A 17,816-nucleotide genomic window follows, 5' to 3' on the forward strand; every position below is an offset into this window, starting at 1 on the left:
ATAAACATTGAGAGTGCTGGACCATAGTGTCCTAGAATACACTGTATGTGGCATAAAAATTGAGAGTGCTGGACCATAGTGACCTAGAATACACTGTATGTGGCATAAAAATTGAGAGAGTGCTGTACCATAGGGTCCTAGAATACAGTGTATGTGGCATAAAAATTGAGAGTGCTTGACCATAGGGTCCTAACATACAGTTTGGGTAATATGAAACAGAGTGCCATATCATATGGTATTTGTCAGTATTAGTCTTTACATAGGCAGGGAGTGGGGTTAGGATATGTCATTTATAGATGACTCTTGTTTTTCTTATTGCTACACTGTTTATTCATTTGTTGAAAAGTGATTTAAATACTTGTACAGTTTAGTCAGTCATGTATCAAAATTATGTATTTCTTCTTTTTCAGCAAACATGTTCCTTGCTGCAATTTTTCTCAAGGAAAAAATTAAAGCTGAACATTTATTTGGTAGGTATAATTAATATGGTAGTTTTTAGCACTGCTGGTCATAGGCCAGAACAGTTTATGCAGGTACCTTGCATCTTTCATCCATCCAGCATCCAGTGTCTGAATGGAAGGTCATATATATATGGGGTGTAATTAACGGAATTCTTATGGTGCCAAGTTGGCTCTAAATGAAATTGTACTACAGTGTCTAGACCACATACCCTGTCAGTGTCTACTGACAGTACAACACATTCATGTTGCACCTCTTGAGACAGAAGTCTTTTGTTGTGAACATAGTCAAAAAACTTTTTGATGATGTACCACCTGAGAAATCTTAGACTTTTTAACAGAATGCAGTGTATATAAAACTTTTTAGTCTATTTGCTTAAGAATTTGAATCATTCTGAAAAGTTTTACCACTATCTTCCATTTGGTATACATTTGTAAGAATTGTAAATTTTGAACTTTTTTCTATTATCTATTAGAACTACATGTTCACATTTATTTATAAGGGTTATCTTCTCACAGTTATTTATAATTTTTATCTTTGCATTTCTAGCGATTTCATTAACACTTTGATCCTGAAATTCTGATTACTTTTGCCAGACATGTGTTTTCTAGAAAATTAACATGGGGGCCATATGTTTGTGAAATAAAATATAAAAACATTCATAGGGGATACAACAATATTTGTGACAAAGAACGCATCAATAAATACTGTATCTAATTATTAAATATACTAGAAAATGTGTCATTTTCAGTTCTGGATTTATTACATCTTGAGTGTTAGATAAACTTTACAAGATCAACTTATTTCCTTTTAAAACTAACTGTTTATAAACTAATTTTTTATTTCAATATATGTTTACTATACAAAATTTAAAAAAAATTAATTAGTACTTGATAAGAAGCTGATTTACTATGTCAAAAATATGCAACATGTAAATAAGGCAAAGTGAGATTGTACATTGTTTTTGTATTAGGTTCCCAAATAAGTCTTGGAGGAACACCGCTCTGGTGGCCTAGTGGTTAGAGCATCCGCCTCGGATGCAGGAGGTCATGGGTTCGATCCCAGGCCCAATTATACCAAAGACTTACAAAAATGGTACTAACAGCTGCCTTGCTTGGCACTCAGCATTAAGAGGTTAGTGTTAGGACTGGTTGGCCTGGTGTCAAGATAATGTGACTGGATGGGACATCGTGCAACATATCTGCGGCATGATGCCCCAGTGCTAGACATCACTATAAATTGCTACACTGCAGACATCATAGATATATGACTGAATAATTTTTAAATCTACATTATAAATCCAAATCACATACACACAAATTCTTGGAGGATGATAATAAAAGTTTGTTATTGTTGCTAGTGTCTTTTTTTTTCAATTTGGACCTAGGCTTCACACATTTTGTTCCAAAGTTATTGTGTGCTGACACATCACAAAGCAATTTGGTGTGAGTGACAAATGCAGTGTCTATCATACAGACCCTGTGGAAATTGTGCATTTGTAGCTTGTTTGTTTTTTAAGCCCAGGATATAAGCTTTCACACATTATTTGTCTTTTGTTTAGTGGCTGTAGAGTTATCAGACTCGTGGAAAAATATAATGACCAAACAAGTTTAGTTGATGACACATTTGTTTATTGTCTGACAAAGAAGCAATGTGTAAACTTAGACCTAGTCACCATGGAATTAAACTTAGTTGCAATATTTTTATTTATTGTCCAACAAGAAAGCAATGTGTAAACTAGACCTCTAGTACAGCTCACATGCTTAATTTGTTTGTCCATGCATTATGTTAGGGATGGAGAGATCATGAAGAGGATTAAGAAAAAAAGCAGAACATGCTAAGTCATGGTACAGTGTGACCCCGCTATAGCACGCTCCATTATAACATGAATTTGGACATAACGCGGTCGTGGTGTGGCTCCCGAAATTTCATAGACATGTATTTTTCTTGTACAAAAAAAAAACTTTCTTAAAAGTATGAAAAGAACGTAAAAACTTTATTATCATTTTGGGGAAGAGATCGCGTATGAATAATACAAGATGATCGTGGCGTTGCTCCTGAAATTTTATATGTTTCTCATACACAGATAAGTAGTTTTTTCTTCTTAAAAGTACAAAAAATAACATAAAAAGTTTATTCTGTGATCTTGTCGGTCTTCGCCAATGTCGCAAATTCGGATTGTTTTTCCTTATTGGCGACAAAACATACCATGTGGCGATATTTTTTTTATTGGCAGCGTTGTTGGCTGTTTAAACTTTTATATACAGCCATTGGTTTGGAGTGCAGAAATTCAGAGGTCACATCAAAGGAAGGTGCAAACTGGGTATAAAATGCACTGAAATTTATTGTTACATAAACAAATTCTTTGTCCATATTGACAAACCATCAAAACAGTGCATTGTTATATTATAATCTGCTTATCATGACATCTAGCATCAGTACTGTATGTTGTGAAATATCCGCTTTTTTGTTGTTGACATTTCTGGTAACGGAGATCAACCAGACGAGGTATTATCTCATAATCTATCTTTCTTCGGATTTTTGGCCGCTCGCTAGTAATTAACATATTTACAAAGACTGACATATGTATGTGGATGGTAAGTAAAATTCCTCTTTTCACTCAGAATTAAATCCTTCAGAACACTCACATTTTCTGTAATAATCCCTGTCATCAAACCTGAACACCTGCGTCTCTATCGTCCATTGACCCTTTGTTAATTTTCAGACACATGCTTGGAAGGCAGCATCATGCTGCTACCACAAATGTAAAAAAAAAATTAAAACAAAATAATAAAAACTACATTTTACTTATTGGTTTATTCAAAAGGTATGGAGGGACAGTAACTAGAGTAGTCCAAACGACGGCCAATTCCTTTTTAAAAATGTACCCAGATAAAATAGTTTGCTGAAATTTCAAAGGAAACAGATTACCTTTGAAGCACTGATTGTTATGAAAACATACTCAGCAAATGGAGAAAAAAAATCAGTCTCAATCTTGCAATACAATTATTTGATGTTGCTGCCACAATAAGAAATGGGCATTTGTTTGTTTCTCCAAAGCTGTCCTTTAGCGGTGACTTCAATAATGCATGCACCCTTCATCAAAGAAAGCCGACTACAATCTTTCAATGAAAACAAAGAACTATTCATCAAAGGAAGTTAGTATCAAACTTAAATGAAAGTGATGGAATCTGATAGATTTTTGCATTTTCCAACGTGACTGGAACATGTTAACTGTGCCGTGAAAGTTTTCTTTTTGTAAGGAAAATGTTTATGCTTACGAACGCTACCAATGGCGGCTTAAAACGCAAACTGATGTTTACCGACTTGGAACATACTGAAAAGTAAATGTGTTTCGTCATTCATTACGTGATCGTGCTATATTTTTCCACTTAATTCAGACCAATATGACCTGTGACAAAATTACTGAATATTTTAAAGCTCAGTGTGTGCATATTTTTGATGGAATCACTTGTATTGTGAATTCAATGTATATGATGAGGTTCGCAGGTGATTACACGGTGTTGATACTATTCATGCTATACATTAGACATGTATATATAAACAGTATTCGAGTATATGTACCAATTCGTGGTTCTCTAAATAAAGTAAACTTAAGAGCATGGAGGGGATTAATTATCCCACTACAGTGCATTGAGAAATGAAAAATTGAGGCTAGCTTGCTATAGTGACCTTTGAATTTGACTTTGTTAAGGTGTTTGTTTGGTAATTTGATATAAAATAAATCAAAGACAAGTTGATTTAATGATATATGAGAATTCCTTTGATTGATGTCCACGTGTGTCTGACGAATACTATATCTGTGAAGTTGTCTTTGTTCTCTGTTTCAGGGTCAGCATTAGCTATAATTGGTGCTTTTCTGCTAGTTACTTTTTCCTCCAAGGTATGTTCATTATTTTTGTTGATAATTTATTATTATTAAACATTCCAATGAATGGTTGCATACTCTAAAGCAAGGCTCTGTTTGATTTATTTGCATAATAACATTTGTGGTGGTTAGCTTGACTGATTAAACAAGGACCTAGTTAACTGAAGATCTGTCACTGGGCCAGTTTTCAGTATAGAATGTATATTTGAAACTGATAATTTCTGTATGTTTAATCCATTTAAAAAGAAAGTTTTCACTATGAACTATGTTATGTATATTTGATTTAATTAAATCTCATTTAATATATATTTATTTCAATTTAATTGTTTGTTTGTCAGTTTTAAATTTTATTTATTCTCATTACATGATATTGTAATGTAAATTTATTCACTGGATATGATACTTTTTCCAGAAAATAGTTTGACCTTGACTGTTTGTTTTATAAACATCAGGTGTTGATCTAGATCCTGACCTTGATTCAAAATTATTAGCAACCACATAAATATAAATTCTATATTTATTTTAAAATGATTGGTTATTGTTGAGGTCATGATGGGACTACATGTTTAAGATGTAAACAATTTTTAAAAAAATTTATTTCTTAGAGTAAAATGATTGGTTTTCATCAGGGCCACACTGGGTGTACGTTATCTTTAACAAGTACATAATTTCAACGATGTTCTGGAACATGATCACATTACCCCCTTTTTGGGTTTTAGAATGCGATATAACCTTTGTTATGGAGAGTTATTCTCAGTGTTAGTTGGGCTGTTAGACTGGAAGTTGTATGTCGTGCTGTTTGGAGTTATTTCAAATTACTTGGATTCAAAAAGGATTAATTCTTTTTTTTTCCTGGAAAATATGTGTGCTCAAATGAAATTGTTGAACAAGGACAGGTTTTATAAAATTTATTCAGATTTCCAAAATCAGAGTGATATTTCTTGTTTCTACAAGGAACTGTAGACTTTATCACTACAGATTACAGCACATGTCAGCGTCTTCCATCTTGGATTCTTTGTTGGGACTCGAGCTTGAAATTATTAGAACATTTTGTTATTAGGACTTCAAAAATTTTATTTGTGGATTATTCTTGGATCATTTTTGGACTTGATTCTTAAAACTGTAAGTTCATATTTTTTTCATTTTTGAAGAATTTTCCATGGGAATAAATTATTATATTTTTTTCAAAGCTTGTTGTTTTCGCTCTTTCTTGTGTTATGGTTTTTTTGAGCCTAAACACATAACATAAGAACTAAAATTACTTTTTTGTGAAGTGATGCAATTTTAAAATGACAGTCATTTTTAAAGAATATTCATTGCTAAGTAGTAATGTTTAACTCTGATAGTGAACTTAAACCAATTCCATCATCACTGCTACTTGAGTGCTTAGAGCCAATATTGCCTGTCTCTCATCTGGGGAATTCTCATTAATTTTCAAAACTGCCATTGTAAAGCCTCTGCTGAAGAAACCAACATTCAACCATAACAATTTAAAAACCTACCGTCAGTTTATAATTACCCATTCATATAAAAAATCCTAGAAAAGTTGTTCTATCCCAGCTTGTATCTCATCTGAATTCAAACAGTCTTTTTAGCAATGTACAGTCTGCATATTGCCCTTGCCATAGTACTGAAACTACTCTTCTAAAAGTAGTTAATGACCTCTCTGCTTTGGATAGTGGAAAGATTACAGTCCTCACTCTTCCTGATTTGTATGCAGCATTTGACACAGTAGATCCTGATATATTACTTCACCATCTCCAGCATGTATTTGGCATTCATGATACAGCCTTACTGTGGTTCAAGTCCTGCTTGGTCAACAGGACACAAATTGTGTCTGCAAATGGATACACTCCAGCCCAGTTGATCTATGTTGTGGTGTTACACATGGGTCTGTTCTTGGACCTGTTCTCTTCATTCTATACACTCAGTCGCTCTCAAGTGTCATAGATCATCATCCAGTGTCTCACCAGTTGTATGCTGATGACACCCAAATATACAAATCTAGCCACCCAACTGAATTGATACTACCATCCAAGGTGTAGAGAGGTGCATTTCTTATGTGAAGTCATGGATGACATGTAACAAGCTGCAGATGAATGATGATAAAACTGAAGCCATTCTGATCACAACACAGAAACTTTCTCATTCACCTCCTTTACCTCAAACAATAAATATCAGCAACACCAACATTAAATTCACATAGTCATTATGAAACCTTGGTGTTGTTCTCGACGGTACTCTCACATTGCACCAACATGTCTTGAACATATGCAAGGCCGCATATCTTGAGCTGAGACGCATCAGCACATTCGCATATATCTTTCAGCTGATGCCACTAAAACACTTGTGTGTTCATTAGTACTTTCAAGACTTGACTATTGTAACTCAATTCTGTCTGTTTCTTCCCAATATCTACTTCAGAAACTTCAAAAAGTGAAAAACTCAGCTGCTCAGATCATCATTAGAGTACCGCGATCAGAGCACACCACCCCCTGCTCTATACCCTACACTGACACTGGCTATCCATTCGATCCAGAATCAAACAAATATTTGTACTCTGTGCTACATTTCACTGACGGACTCCAGTCCAACATACATATCTGACTTCACCCATGTTTACACACCAGCAAGATACTTATGCTCCTTTTCTGACAATCGTATACACACTATTCCCACTATGAAAATGAAGTCATATGGACAATGTTCTTTTGTATACCAGGGCCCAGCAATGTGGAACAAAATTGCCCATTGAACTTAGACACAAAGACACAGTGATCTCATTCAAGAATGCTCTTAAAACTCACCTAATTTGACTGCAAGAACAAACTTAAAGACCTAATAATGTTTCCTACCTTAAATATTTTCAACATGTTTTATGTTATCCAATTTCATGGTGTTTGTTTCTTTTAATCATATCATTATATTTAGGTTTTTTGTGTTTTAGATGTTGTCTAATGTTGTAAAGCGCAGATAGCTTATAAAGATTAGGCACTATACAGAGTACTCATTATTTTTATTCTTATTATTATTTGGTGATTTGTAGATTAATTTATTTTTAGTTTCATAAACATTGCATAAAATATTTACCCATTTCTTTGTTCACCTCCTCATTAAGACCGACCAAATAAGTTTATGGTATGACCCTGTGTCTTGCATGCAATGTCTGTCATGTGTCATTAATTTTATCTCATCCATCAGTATAGACCTGCTTATAAGTTGAGATCGAATGAAGACTGTACAGATCAAGATATATGGTTGCATGTGCTGGCAGATCTGGGTCAGTGCATTATTGTTTAGGACTAATCAGTAGAAGAAACAATAAACATAGACTCTGATCAGCTGGCACATTATGTGATGGGGATCAGGGTCTATTTTGTGTGTGGTGGAACTCAACTACAGAGTATATATGGTAAGTAGATGTTGAGGGTCCATAGCCTGATGTCAATATCACAAAAATCCAGGAAAGAAAGAAAATGATTTCTCAGTTATATTGTGTTATACACTTTCCTTTTTCAGCTTGTATTTAGAACTGTAATAGCTATTGTGATCCTTGGACTAGTGCTTCACATATTCAGGTAAGCTCTGTTAGTGCCTTCAGCAGAATTATTAAATATGGGGCTGGCATATGAAGCTCTTTCTGTTTTGTTTTGATCCCCCACCCACTCCTGGCTGTTGCACTTTGTCCCAACATTTTGAAAGTATAGCATATTTCTTGATGAGCAGTATATTTGCATATTTTATGCAGACAGTTGACTAAGAATGTATCAAGAAAATTTGTAATGTCTTGAAATTATGCAGAACAGATTCATTTTGTGCACATGGTTTTAAAATCCGGTAAAGTATACTTCACATTTCTGATTTCAGACAGAGAGTGCCCTTTCAGGAAGTCAGATCTATGAGAATTTGTCCCAGGTATCCTTCATTGTTTACGTTGTAAGTATACATCATTTATGTACCTTTTTTTTTATAGGTATTGGTTTAATCAATATTATTGATCTTAGGTTCTACATTTCAGTGTTGAAGCATGGCAGGGAAGATAACCATGATGAGTATTCATTGATATATCATTTTATATTTTTAAAAATCAAAATAAGATGGAGCTCTGAAGTTTTAGTGGTTAGTATGCCAAATATTTTGACCAAATGGGTTTGGGTTTGTTTTCTGTCGAGAGTGGGTCAGGATGGTTCTAATTGTGTATCACTTGGGAATGGACTTTATTCCAGTTGCCCTAACCTAACCCCTAACCCTAAACATTTTTAATTGTTAAAGTGTCATTAAGTGTCAGACAATCAACCAACCAACCAATCAATCAAACAATCAGCCAATCAGCAAATCAACCAACCAACCAAACAACAAACCAATCAACCAATCAGGCCAAGACTTATTCAGTAGCCATAATAATTAACATAAATCTGTTACAACTACATAATGAATAAAACCATCATCTGTATGGTTAAGATGTATATGAAATGTGTCCATTTAACATGTACTCATCCATCAAGTAACAACTTCAAACATTACATTAGGAGTTTGCAAATATTCTCTTGTCAGACATTTTATTAGTATTTTTTAAGATGTTGGTAACCATTTGCAATTAGCACAAAACAACAAAAGATAGGTCATTGTTTCATGTTCCAAGAAATTGGTATTAAAAGTTTGTTAGGGTAAAAAATGTAACTCGTGTAACAAGGACGGACACAAATTTTGTTATTTCTCTTTTTAAATTCATAAAATAGTTGGGAAACTATAGTCGACAGGTTTGGTACTGGAAGTAGCTGCACCACATTTGCTGATAATATTTTGTATTCAGCTTCTTCATTGCCCTTAATTTGCCAACTTTCTTGAAAAATTTGACCTCTGATATTAATTCTTTTGTAATCTAAAAATGGAAATAATTATTACAATGTATTAATTATTTGATATGTTGGGTCTTTAATGTATTAGTACATGTATATATCTTTCAAATATTGAAATAGTCCTATATTTATATCTTTTTGCATTATTTTCATTTACAGTATATAATACTGATTCTTTATGCACCTCTTGCCTTTTGTGTATTCTCAGTGAAATGCCAACTTACTTAGGGTGACTTCTGAACTAAGCACTCAATGTCAAAGGAAACTTTTTAGTCCTTATTGTTGATCTGGTTGCTGCTGTTGCTATAAAGTCTCTTGACAGCACTCAGTCACAGTAAATTCTTTCAAAATCTGATTTTAAGCAAAGTAATGTTATATTGTATAACCTTCGTAAACAATAAACAAGAATCATGTTACTAAGATGGCTAATTCTGTTACATGAAATGCACATATGTTAATTAGAAGTAATCAAGTTATACACAGTCCTTAATTGGAAATGCAGTATTTATTTCAGTTTAAATGTGGTGTATGTGAATGCTGTCCTCTTACAATAACAACACACAAGAATCGCGAAACAGTAATCAAGTTTTTTGACTGCCATTAATTTTGATTGTACTTCAGAAAGACCAAATGTCAATATTAAGGTGACTATCAGGCATGTCAATATGACAAATTGGTATAGAATTTCAATTATGTTTATTAACATCACAGATGTTTATGCACAACAATGTAACATGGATTTACACTTCCTGTCTGTAAATATTATGTAAGGCTGGTTTTGATGTCATTCATCAACAAACATCTCGAGAATGCCAAGAAAATACTGGTCTTTCTTCACCGAATTCTGTCATTTTAGTGGTCATCTTGTATTTGTAATTAAAGATAAACAATTTGTGTTAAGTCTATTCGTTGTCCATTTAAAGAATTCTCTTATTTTGTCACTCATCATGTAACTTACTAGTTCACATAAGAGTCAAGTATGGACACGTTTGGCATGCATCCTGATCAACTGTAAACAACCTCTTATTGGTTACATGATGTCATTGGTTACATGATGTCACATGATGTCATTGGTTATATGATGTCATTGGTTACATTATGGTGTTTGAGGGCCCCGAGTGGCCAAGTGGTCTAAAGCGCTCTCCGTTACGGATCACTGCCATCTCACCTCTGTCTGCGCCAGTTTGAGTCTCACATTCAGCCAATGTGGGTATGTGAGAAAGCTTGCCAGTAGCTTCTTGTGGGTCGGTGGTTCTTTCCGGGGGTTTCCCCTGGTTCTGCCTTCACCATTAATACTGGCCGCCATGTATAGCCTATCATGTGCTGAAAAATGGCGTTAAACCCCACAACAACTACAACAACATTATGGTGTTTGACAACTGATAGCAAGTGTGCCATGTGCAAACTCAATGTCTGTGCAACTGTTTGAGATTTTGGTAAAACCAGAAATTCATCAATTTGTCAAATGTTGAATATTTTACAAAGTATTTAAGCTTATAAAAATATTTAAGTTTTCTTTATTCAAACAAAATATAAATCTAATCCACAATGCTCATCTTACTATTTAATTTACTGAAAGAATTATGACAGGGCACGTCATTAATCACCACAAAACCAGTTGGACAGCAGGGGTGATAAAAATTAAATCTTTAGTACTACTTTTCCAACCAGCAAGACAATTTTTACAGGTTAGTAATCAGAATACACAGGTTTGTAGGAAACATCCCTAGTTTTTTGTTCTTGCAATGATTAAAAAAGCTAATTTAATTGTTTTTTGTTGACGAGTAATGTTCCATTTTAATCTGTCCAGATGGCAAAAGATGCTTTTGGAAATGACAGAGGAAATTAATAATTAACAACCATATTTTATGTTACAACTGTCTTTATTATCACAGTACATGAACACATTTAATAAATAATAATTGTGAGCAATTTAAGTCTGAAATGCTTTTCAACAAACAATAGTATCTGGCAGTAGTCAGTACACAGAGCCTACATTATTTGCACAGGTGTTTGTTATGGTCATATCATTATCACAACACTTATACTGTAACATGTGTACACATGATATAATGCAGTGATCAGTTCATTTGTTCCTAAATTGGTGTGGGTTCATACGAAACATAAAATTTTGCCATATTTCTGTATCTTCAGGGTCCTCAAAAAGTACCTGATCAATTTAGAACATATTTGAGCTTTTAACAGACAACACATTTTTTATCCATCCAACACATGCAAATTTCAGACGTGTTTTATTGGCACTCCTCCCTAAGGATAAATGAAGACAAACAGTTACTTTACTTTTAGCTCACCTGTTACGATGTGTCACCATATTAACCTACAAAATCAAATTCACAGTATCACAAATGTGCCATTTTTTCCCCAGTTAAATGAACATTGAGAGACCTATTACCAGTGTATGGGGGATTTTTTTGTTTGTTTTTGTTTTTGATCATGTTTTGATGTGTACATTAGTGTAGATCATAATCAGTTGGATGAATGGAGTATAGCTAAATATTGAAGGAATGCATGAAGGAAGGCATCCCACACTTACAACAAGCAGCCAGTTATGTTTTGATTCATTGGTTATAGACCAGAAGAGCTTATGTGTTTGCCTGTTTGTCATCTGATGTCTGTCTTTCCTTGTTTGTCTTCCCATTAGCACAACATTTTTATTGCTGCTTCTAAGGTATGTGGAGGATTGCCATGAAACTTGACATGCACAATTATTCCAAGGTCTCAGTGGACCTAAATAAAAATGTTGGTGTTAAGATATTTACCACAGCAGCCAGCTTGAAACTCTTGCTGGTCCTGAATTGAATGGTGTGATGTCCGGTGTGACCATCGTTGTAGCCATATTGTCTTCACTGAGTGGAAAGTCATATAGACATGGGGTTTTCACTAAAAGACTTCTTATAATATCTGTTTTTTTCCAAAATGAAAATGGATTCTCTCAGATGTCCAATATGGCTGCCACAGTGGCTGTCTTGAAAATCTTATTATAACTACTTATGAGTTGATGGTCATATCAAGTGATGATGCCAGGGCACACAAGTGTGCGAATCATGCAAAATTTGTATGAATTTGTGCACATGGAAAGCAATGATGCCCAATAGCTCCTTCAAATTAGTTCAAAAGTCGTGCATATAAAAATGTACCCTGCACAGTATAGAAGTTTATGGAACAGTTAATCCTAAAAGTGCTTGTCATGACATAAATCAAGTCACCAGTTGAGGTCTTGTAGTGCCTGGGCCCTGAAGCAAGCATTCTGTAAAGTTTGAGCCTTATATTTGTCAAGGAAGTTTTATACATGCAAGTTTAAAACACAGATTTAGAAAACCTCAAATGGCTGACTCCCAAAATGGTTGATCTTAAGATGATGATTTTGCTCAGCAAATACTGGCTGTTGATAGCACTGATGACAATGATTGTTAAAGTTTTGAAGTGTTTCAGATTATTCAAACTTGGAATGTGTTCCTATAAATACCAGTGAGTAATTTTCAACCAAAAATGATGTTGAATACGAGTCTTATGTACTTGCTGGATGGACAAAAACAGATGCCATGCCAGTCTATTCAGTATTAGTGATATTTTAAATATAGAAAAGGCAGAATACTAATTCTAATTAAAATACAGACAGTTTAAAAGTAGATTGCAATTTTGAGCCCTGAGGGATCTTGTGGTAAATGACTATAACACTCTAAGGGTTAGGATGATCTGAATAAATAAGATATGAAAAAGGAATAAAAAAAGTAAAGATATTTTTTTATGAAAATACATGTCTCAACATGCAGACTATAGCATTGATGGACTTAAAACCCTAATACATCATTATGGAACAGGTAAGGAATCTGGTGTAGAAGTCAGCAAAGAACTGATTCATAAAGTAAAACTTTGGTAGACCGCTTAGAATAGAATAATGTTCATACTGATAACAGAGGAGAAAGATTTGATAAGGGACCTAAAATTAACCCATATCCTACCTTGTCATTTAACCATAAAAAAATGTGATCTGGTAATCATGATTTTATCATTCTACCTGCAAGATAGCAGCTTGCAGCCATTTGGATTTTGGGTGAATTTCTGATGTTTTCATATTTCTGATTGGCTATTTTAAGATTCATCTAATCTACTAGCATGCACTATGCCATCATCGAAACATCTAGAAAATCTGTTTTACTTGAGAGGATATTCCCTTGAGGTGGTGACAGTGCACTTTATTGAGTATTTACTAATGGCTTCCAATTGCACTTGCAACCACTTCAGTGGCCTAATTGTTAGAGCATCCACCTCATATGCACAAGGTCACGGGTCATACCAAACACTTTTAAAAATGATACTAACAGCTACCTTGCTTAGCGTTCAGCTCTAAGAAGTTAGTGTTAGGACTGGTTGGCCTGGTGTCAGGATATTGTGACTGGGTGGGACATCATGCTACATGTCTGTGGCATGATGCCAAATATCACTATTAGCTGCCGCACTGCAGACATCATAGCGATATGACTGATTTTTTTTTTAAAGCTACGTTAAAAATCCAGATCTCACACACACACACACTTGCATTCAGATGAAGTAAGGGAATCCAGCTGCACATGTATATGAGAAAGGGTTAATGGTGTATGTGAGGCTTAGAATTTGAGCTTGGGTGGAGAAATCTGAAATAAGATTTTAGAATGTGCTTTCACCAGCAAATGTCATACTGCATAAATGGACATTGCCTTGTATCATAGCTTGTATATTATTTGGTGGAGTGATCATAAAAACTTTGTTGTTATTAAGCAAATAAGTTAATTTAAAATAACAGTTAACTCATTAACCCCTGGCACTACCGTTTACGCATCAGGAGGTAATAGCCTACTTCCGAACTCTTTAGTTATCAAGGTCATTTAAGAGACACTAAAGTGGGTGGTATTATACAAAGGTAGACTGATGTAGCTCTTCAATGATAACAAATAATCTGGATGTTCTAGTTGCACTACAAAATACAGAGGGAAAAACCTGATTTTTTCCACAGAAAGTTCACATGTGGTCAGAATCTGATTTTATGTCAGGCTTTTTGGCTTTTTGACCTCAGATCAAAGGCAGACAGGTCTGAACTACACACAGACAGGTGAACCTTTGCAAAAAGTAGGATAAGATGGGCATATGAATAAAGGGTGGTCTGGATACGCAAATGATGGATCCGTGAAGAAAAGAAAAAAAACTCCCAACTTTTACCCTTCTGCTCATGCGCATGTGGAAATAGCCAATGAAAAACGATGTTTCTAACACAAGTAGGCATTAGGTTAACCGGAAATCTCTTGGACATCAATGTATTAGGATATATTCAGAAATAGCCCCCAAAATGTGTTTCCTACTTGCATTTCAGGTGAAAATGACAAAAACCTACATGGGTTAATGAGTTAAAGTAATCATCCTATCTTTATGGTTGAAGCAAATTATTTCCTTTGTTCTCATGAACAAATTTATAAAGTCATTCACAATCTAACAAAAATCAGTCTATAATTGTATAGCAGTGACATGAGATTATTTGATTACGATTTTATATTTATGACATTTTTCATTTTACAGTGTATCGAAGGCTTGATGCTGATAGTACTTTTTGTATTGCTGTACAGATTCAAAAAGAAGTTGGTTGTTGTATATCTTCTGATAGTCTCCATTATTGGTAAATTCACACTTGCATTATTATAAACATGTGTGTACACACACATACACACACACACACACACATACACACACACATACACACACACATGAAAGACTTGTAAACATGAATTGAAACACATGGTGCTAACAGTATTTCGGTCTGTTCTGGTTTATGACAAACGCAAATGATTATTTAGTGTTTTTCATATGAAGCCTGAAAACTTGGATTCTTAAGAAATATGCTTATGAATCTCATGATCAAAATTTGAATGATTCTTTTGATGACAATTTTTATTCAGAAAAGCTGGATAAATTCTTGAAAACTGAAATGAATATAACAATCTTAGTATATCGGAAGAAAAGTTTCAAGTCCATGTTAGTCCTATCAAAAGGTCAAAATAATATTGCATTGTATATTTACTTTATCATGTTTAACTCAGAATCTGTGCTTTTATTATCTTGATATAAATTAACAGTTTTTAGCTCACCTAGTGAGCTTATGGTAATCCTCCATTTCCATCTTGTGTCAATTTGTCAACAATTGTATGTTACCATTCTGGAGTCCATATTTCAAATGTGATTTCAGTCAGACTTGAAATATGGGTTTATAACATCAGAATCTCTGATGAGTTTCATAATGAGCTAAATCAGTGCATATTAATGAGGTGATCTTGAATCTGAGTGGTTGGCCTTGATAGCACTCTGGAGGCCATATTTCTGATCACATTTTGAACAAGCTCAGTATATCTGCTTATTAATCTTGGATGAGCTTGATAATGAGCAAGATCCATGCATGCTAATAGGTGATCTTGCATCTGATTGGCTGAACTTGTTACCACATTGAGAGGCAATATTTTTTTATTCTGATTATAATCAGATTTAATTGGCAAAATCTCAAACACATTCAGTAATGAGAGAGATCCATACATACTAATTAGGTGATTTTGTATTTTATTGGCTACCTTTCTGGGTGTTTTATTTATGATTTGACTCTGATTAAACTTGAAATATATGTTTAGTTTATTAAGATCTCAGATGAGTTTGATAATGAAAAAGATCCATATGTACTGATTAGGTGATCTTGCATCTGCTGGCTGAACTTCTTATCCATCTAGATGTCATATTTCGGACAAGAGTTTGATACAATTTGAAATATATGTTGATATCATTAAGACCTTGAACAAGGTTAGATCCATGCATACTGAAATCAGTGATTTGCATCTGAATTGGTGAGCTTGTTACCTCGCTGGAAGCCACATATTTCTGATCTAGTTTTTGATCAAACTTGAAATGTGGGCTTATATCATCAAGCTCTAATGAATGAATGCTGCATATGATTAGCTGACCATGTGGCGAGTCTGGAAGTTGTATTTCTGAATTTGATCTAACTTGGAGTAGATATTTTTTCCTCAAGCTCTTTGATAATTTTGATTATGTGTAATTAAAAAACATATTAATGAGGTGATCATGCATCCAATTGTTTTAACTTGCTAACAGTCTAGAAGCCATACTTTGATCCATTTATCATCAGACTTCAAATAAGACTATATTAATGAGATACCTTTCATCTGGTTGCTTAAACTGTTTGTTTCTTCAGAACTTGAGACTATATTTCTTATCCAGTTTCTATAAAACTTGGTAAATGGGTTTATATCATCAAGATCTAGAAAGAGTTTGATCATGAGCAATAGTCTATGCATATTAATTATGTATATTGTAAATTAGATAAAATGAACATGATGAGAGATAGTTTACCAAGGTTGGGTTCTTACTACATGGGGCCCCGAGTGGCCGAGTGGTCTAAAGCGCTCTCCGTTATGGATCATTGCCATCTCACCTCTATCTGTGTGGGTTCGGGTCTCAGATTCAGCCAATGTTGGTATGTGAGAAAGCTTGCCAGTAGCTTCTTGTGGGTCGGTGGTTCTTTCTGGGGTTTTCCCGGGTTCTTCCTCCACCATTAATACTGGCCGCCATGTATAGCCTATTGTGTGCTGAAAAATGGCATTAAACCCTACAACAACAACAACAACTACAGTACTGCATAAGTTTGCTTAGTGAATGGTCATCTGTCAAATTATGAAAGCCATGTGACTGATATCAGACCCACTTGTCTCTTGTTTATTCATTCTGTCTTTGTAGAAGCTGGACATAGCATCATATTTGTTTGACCCTCTGTAAGTTTCCACCTGTCCTTCCAAATCCAAGATTTAGCTCAGTTTTAAAGTTATGTACTATCTTGCTAGATAAAAGGCAGGCTCAAGTAAAAGTGAGTCTCTAGTCTTTTAGTTTTCCAAACTGTCACAGGTTTAATTAAGTGATGATGAATTGAGTTGGGTAGAGCTGTATTACTCCCTCTTTATAATGTGGTTCATTGGAGCCCTTAATGTGACCCACTTATAAGGCTATGTCATAATAATGCACAAAACACAAATAATGGGGTATTTAGTGATTGAGAAACCACATAATTGGGTATTTGATTCTGAGGAAACCACCTATTAATAGGGTATGTAATGATAGAAATAAACAAGGTAGGGTATTTAATAATGGATAAACTACATAATAGGGTATTTAATTATGTGGAAACCAATTATGTACAGGGTATTTAATTATGAAGAAAGCACAAATATTTAATAGGGTATGTAATGATGAGTAAACCAATAGGGTATGTAATGATGAGTAAACCAATAGGGTGTGTAATGATGAGTAAACCAATAGGGTATGTAATGATGAGTAAACCAATAGGGTATGTAATGATGAGTAAACCACATACTATTTTAAATATTGGTGAAACCAAAACAATAATGATGGTGGAACCACTTACCTGGGCACTAGGGTATTTAATGATGGAGACACCACATACTAGGATCTTTAATGATAGGGAAAGCACATAGTATAGTTTTTAAGGATGGGGAAAACCACACAATAGGGTATTTAAGGATGGGGAAACCACACAATAGGGT

At 34.3% G+C, this 17,816-nt stretch overlaps 1 protein-coding gene across 1 annotated transcript in view; it reads left to right on the forward strand.

Annotated features, from left to right (window-relative positions):
• Positions 1-17,816, forward strand: part of LOC149806776 (NIPA-like protein 2) — a 93,043-nt gene that overhangs the window by 44,591 nt on the left and 30,636 nt on the right. Inside the window, exons 4-7 of the mRNA XM_089957420.1 lie at positions 411-470; positions 4,311-4,363; positions 8,216-8,284; positions 14,779-14,875. Coding sequence (XP_089813546.1) covers positions 411-470; positions 4,311-4,363; positions 8,216-8,284; positions 14,779-14,875 — 279 coding nt within the window. The remainder of the gene's footprint in view (positions 1-410; positions 471-4,310; positions 4,364-8,215; positions 8,285-14,778; positions 14,876-17,816) is intronic.

Source organism: Sinohyriopsis cumingii, chromosome 1 (genome assembly GCF_028554795.1).
Source record: "Sinohyriopsis cumingii isolate HCF-2022 chromosome 1, ASM2855479v2, whole genome shotgun sequence".
NCBI classification, from domain to species: Eukaryota; Metazoa; Mollusca; class Bivalvia; order Unionida; family Unionidae; genus Sinohyriopsis; species Sinohyriopsis cumingii.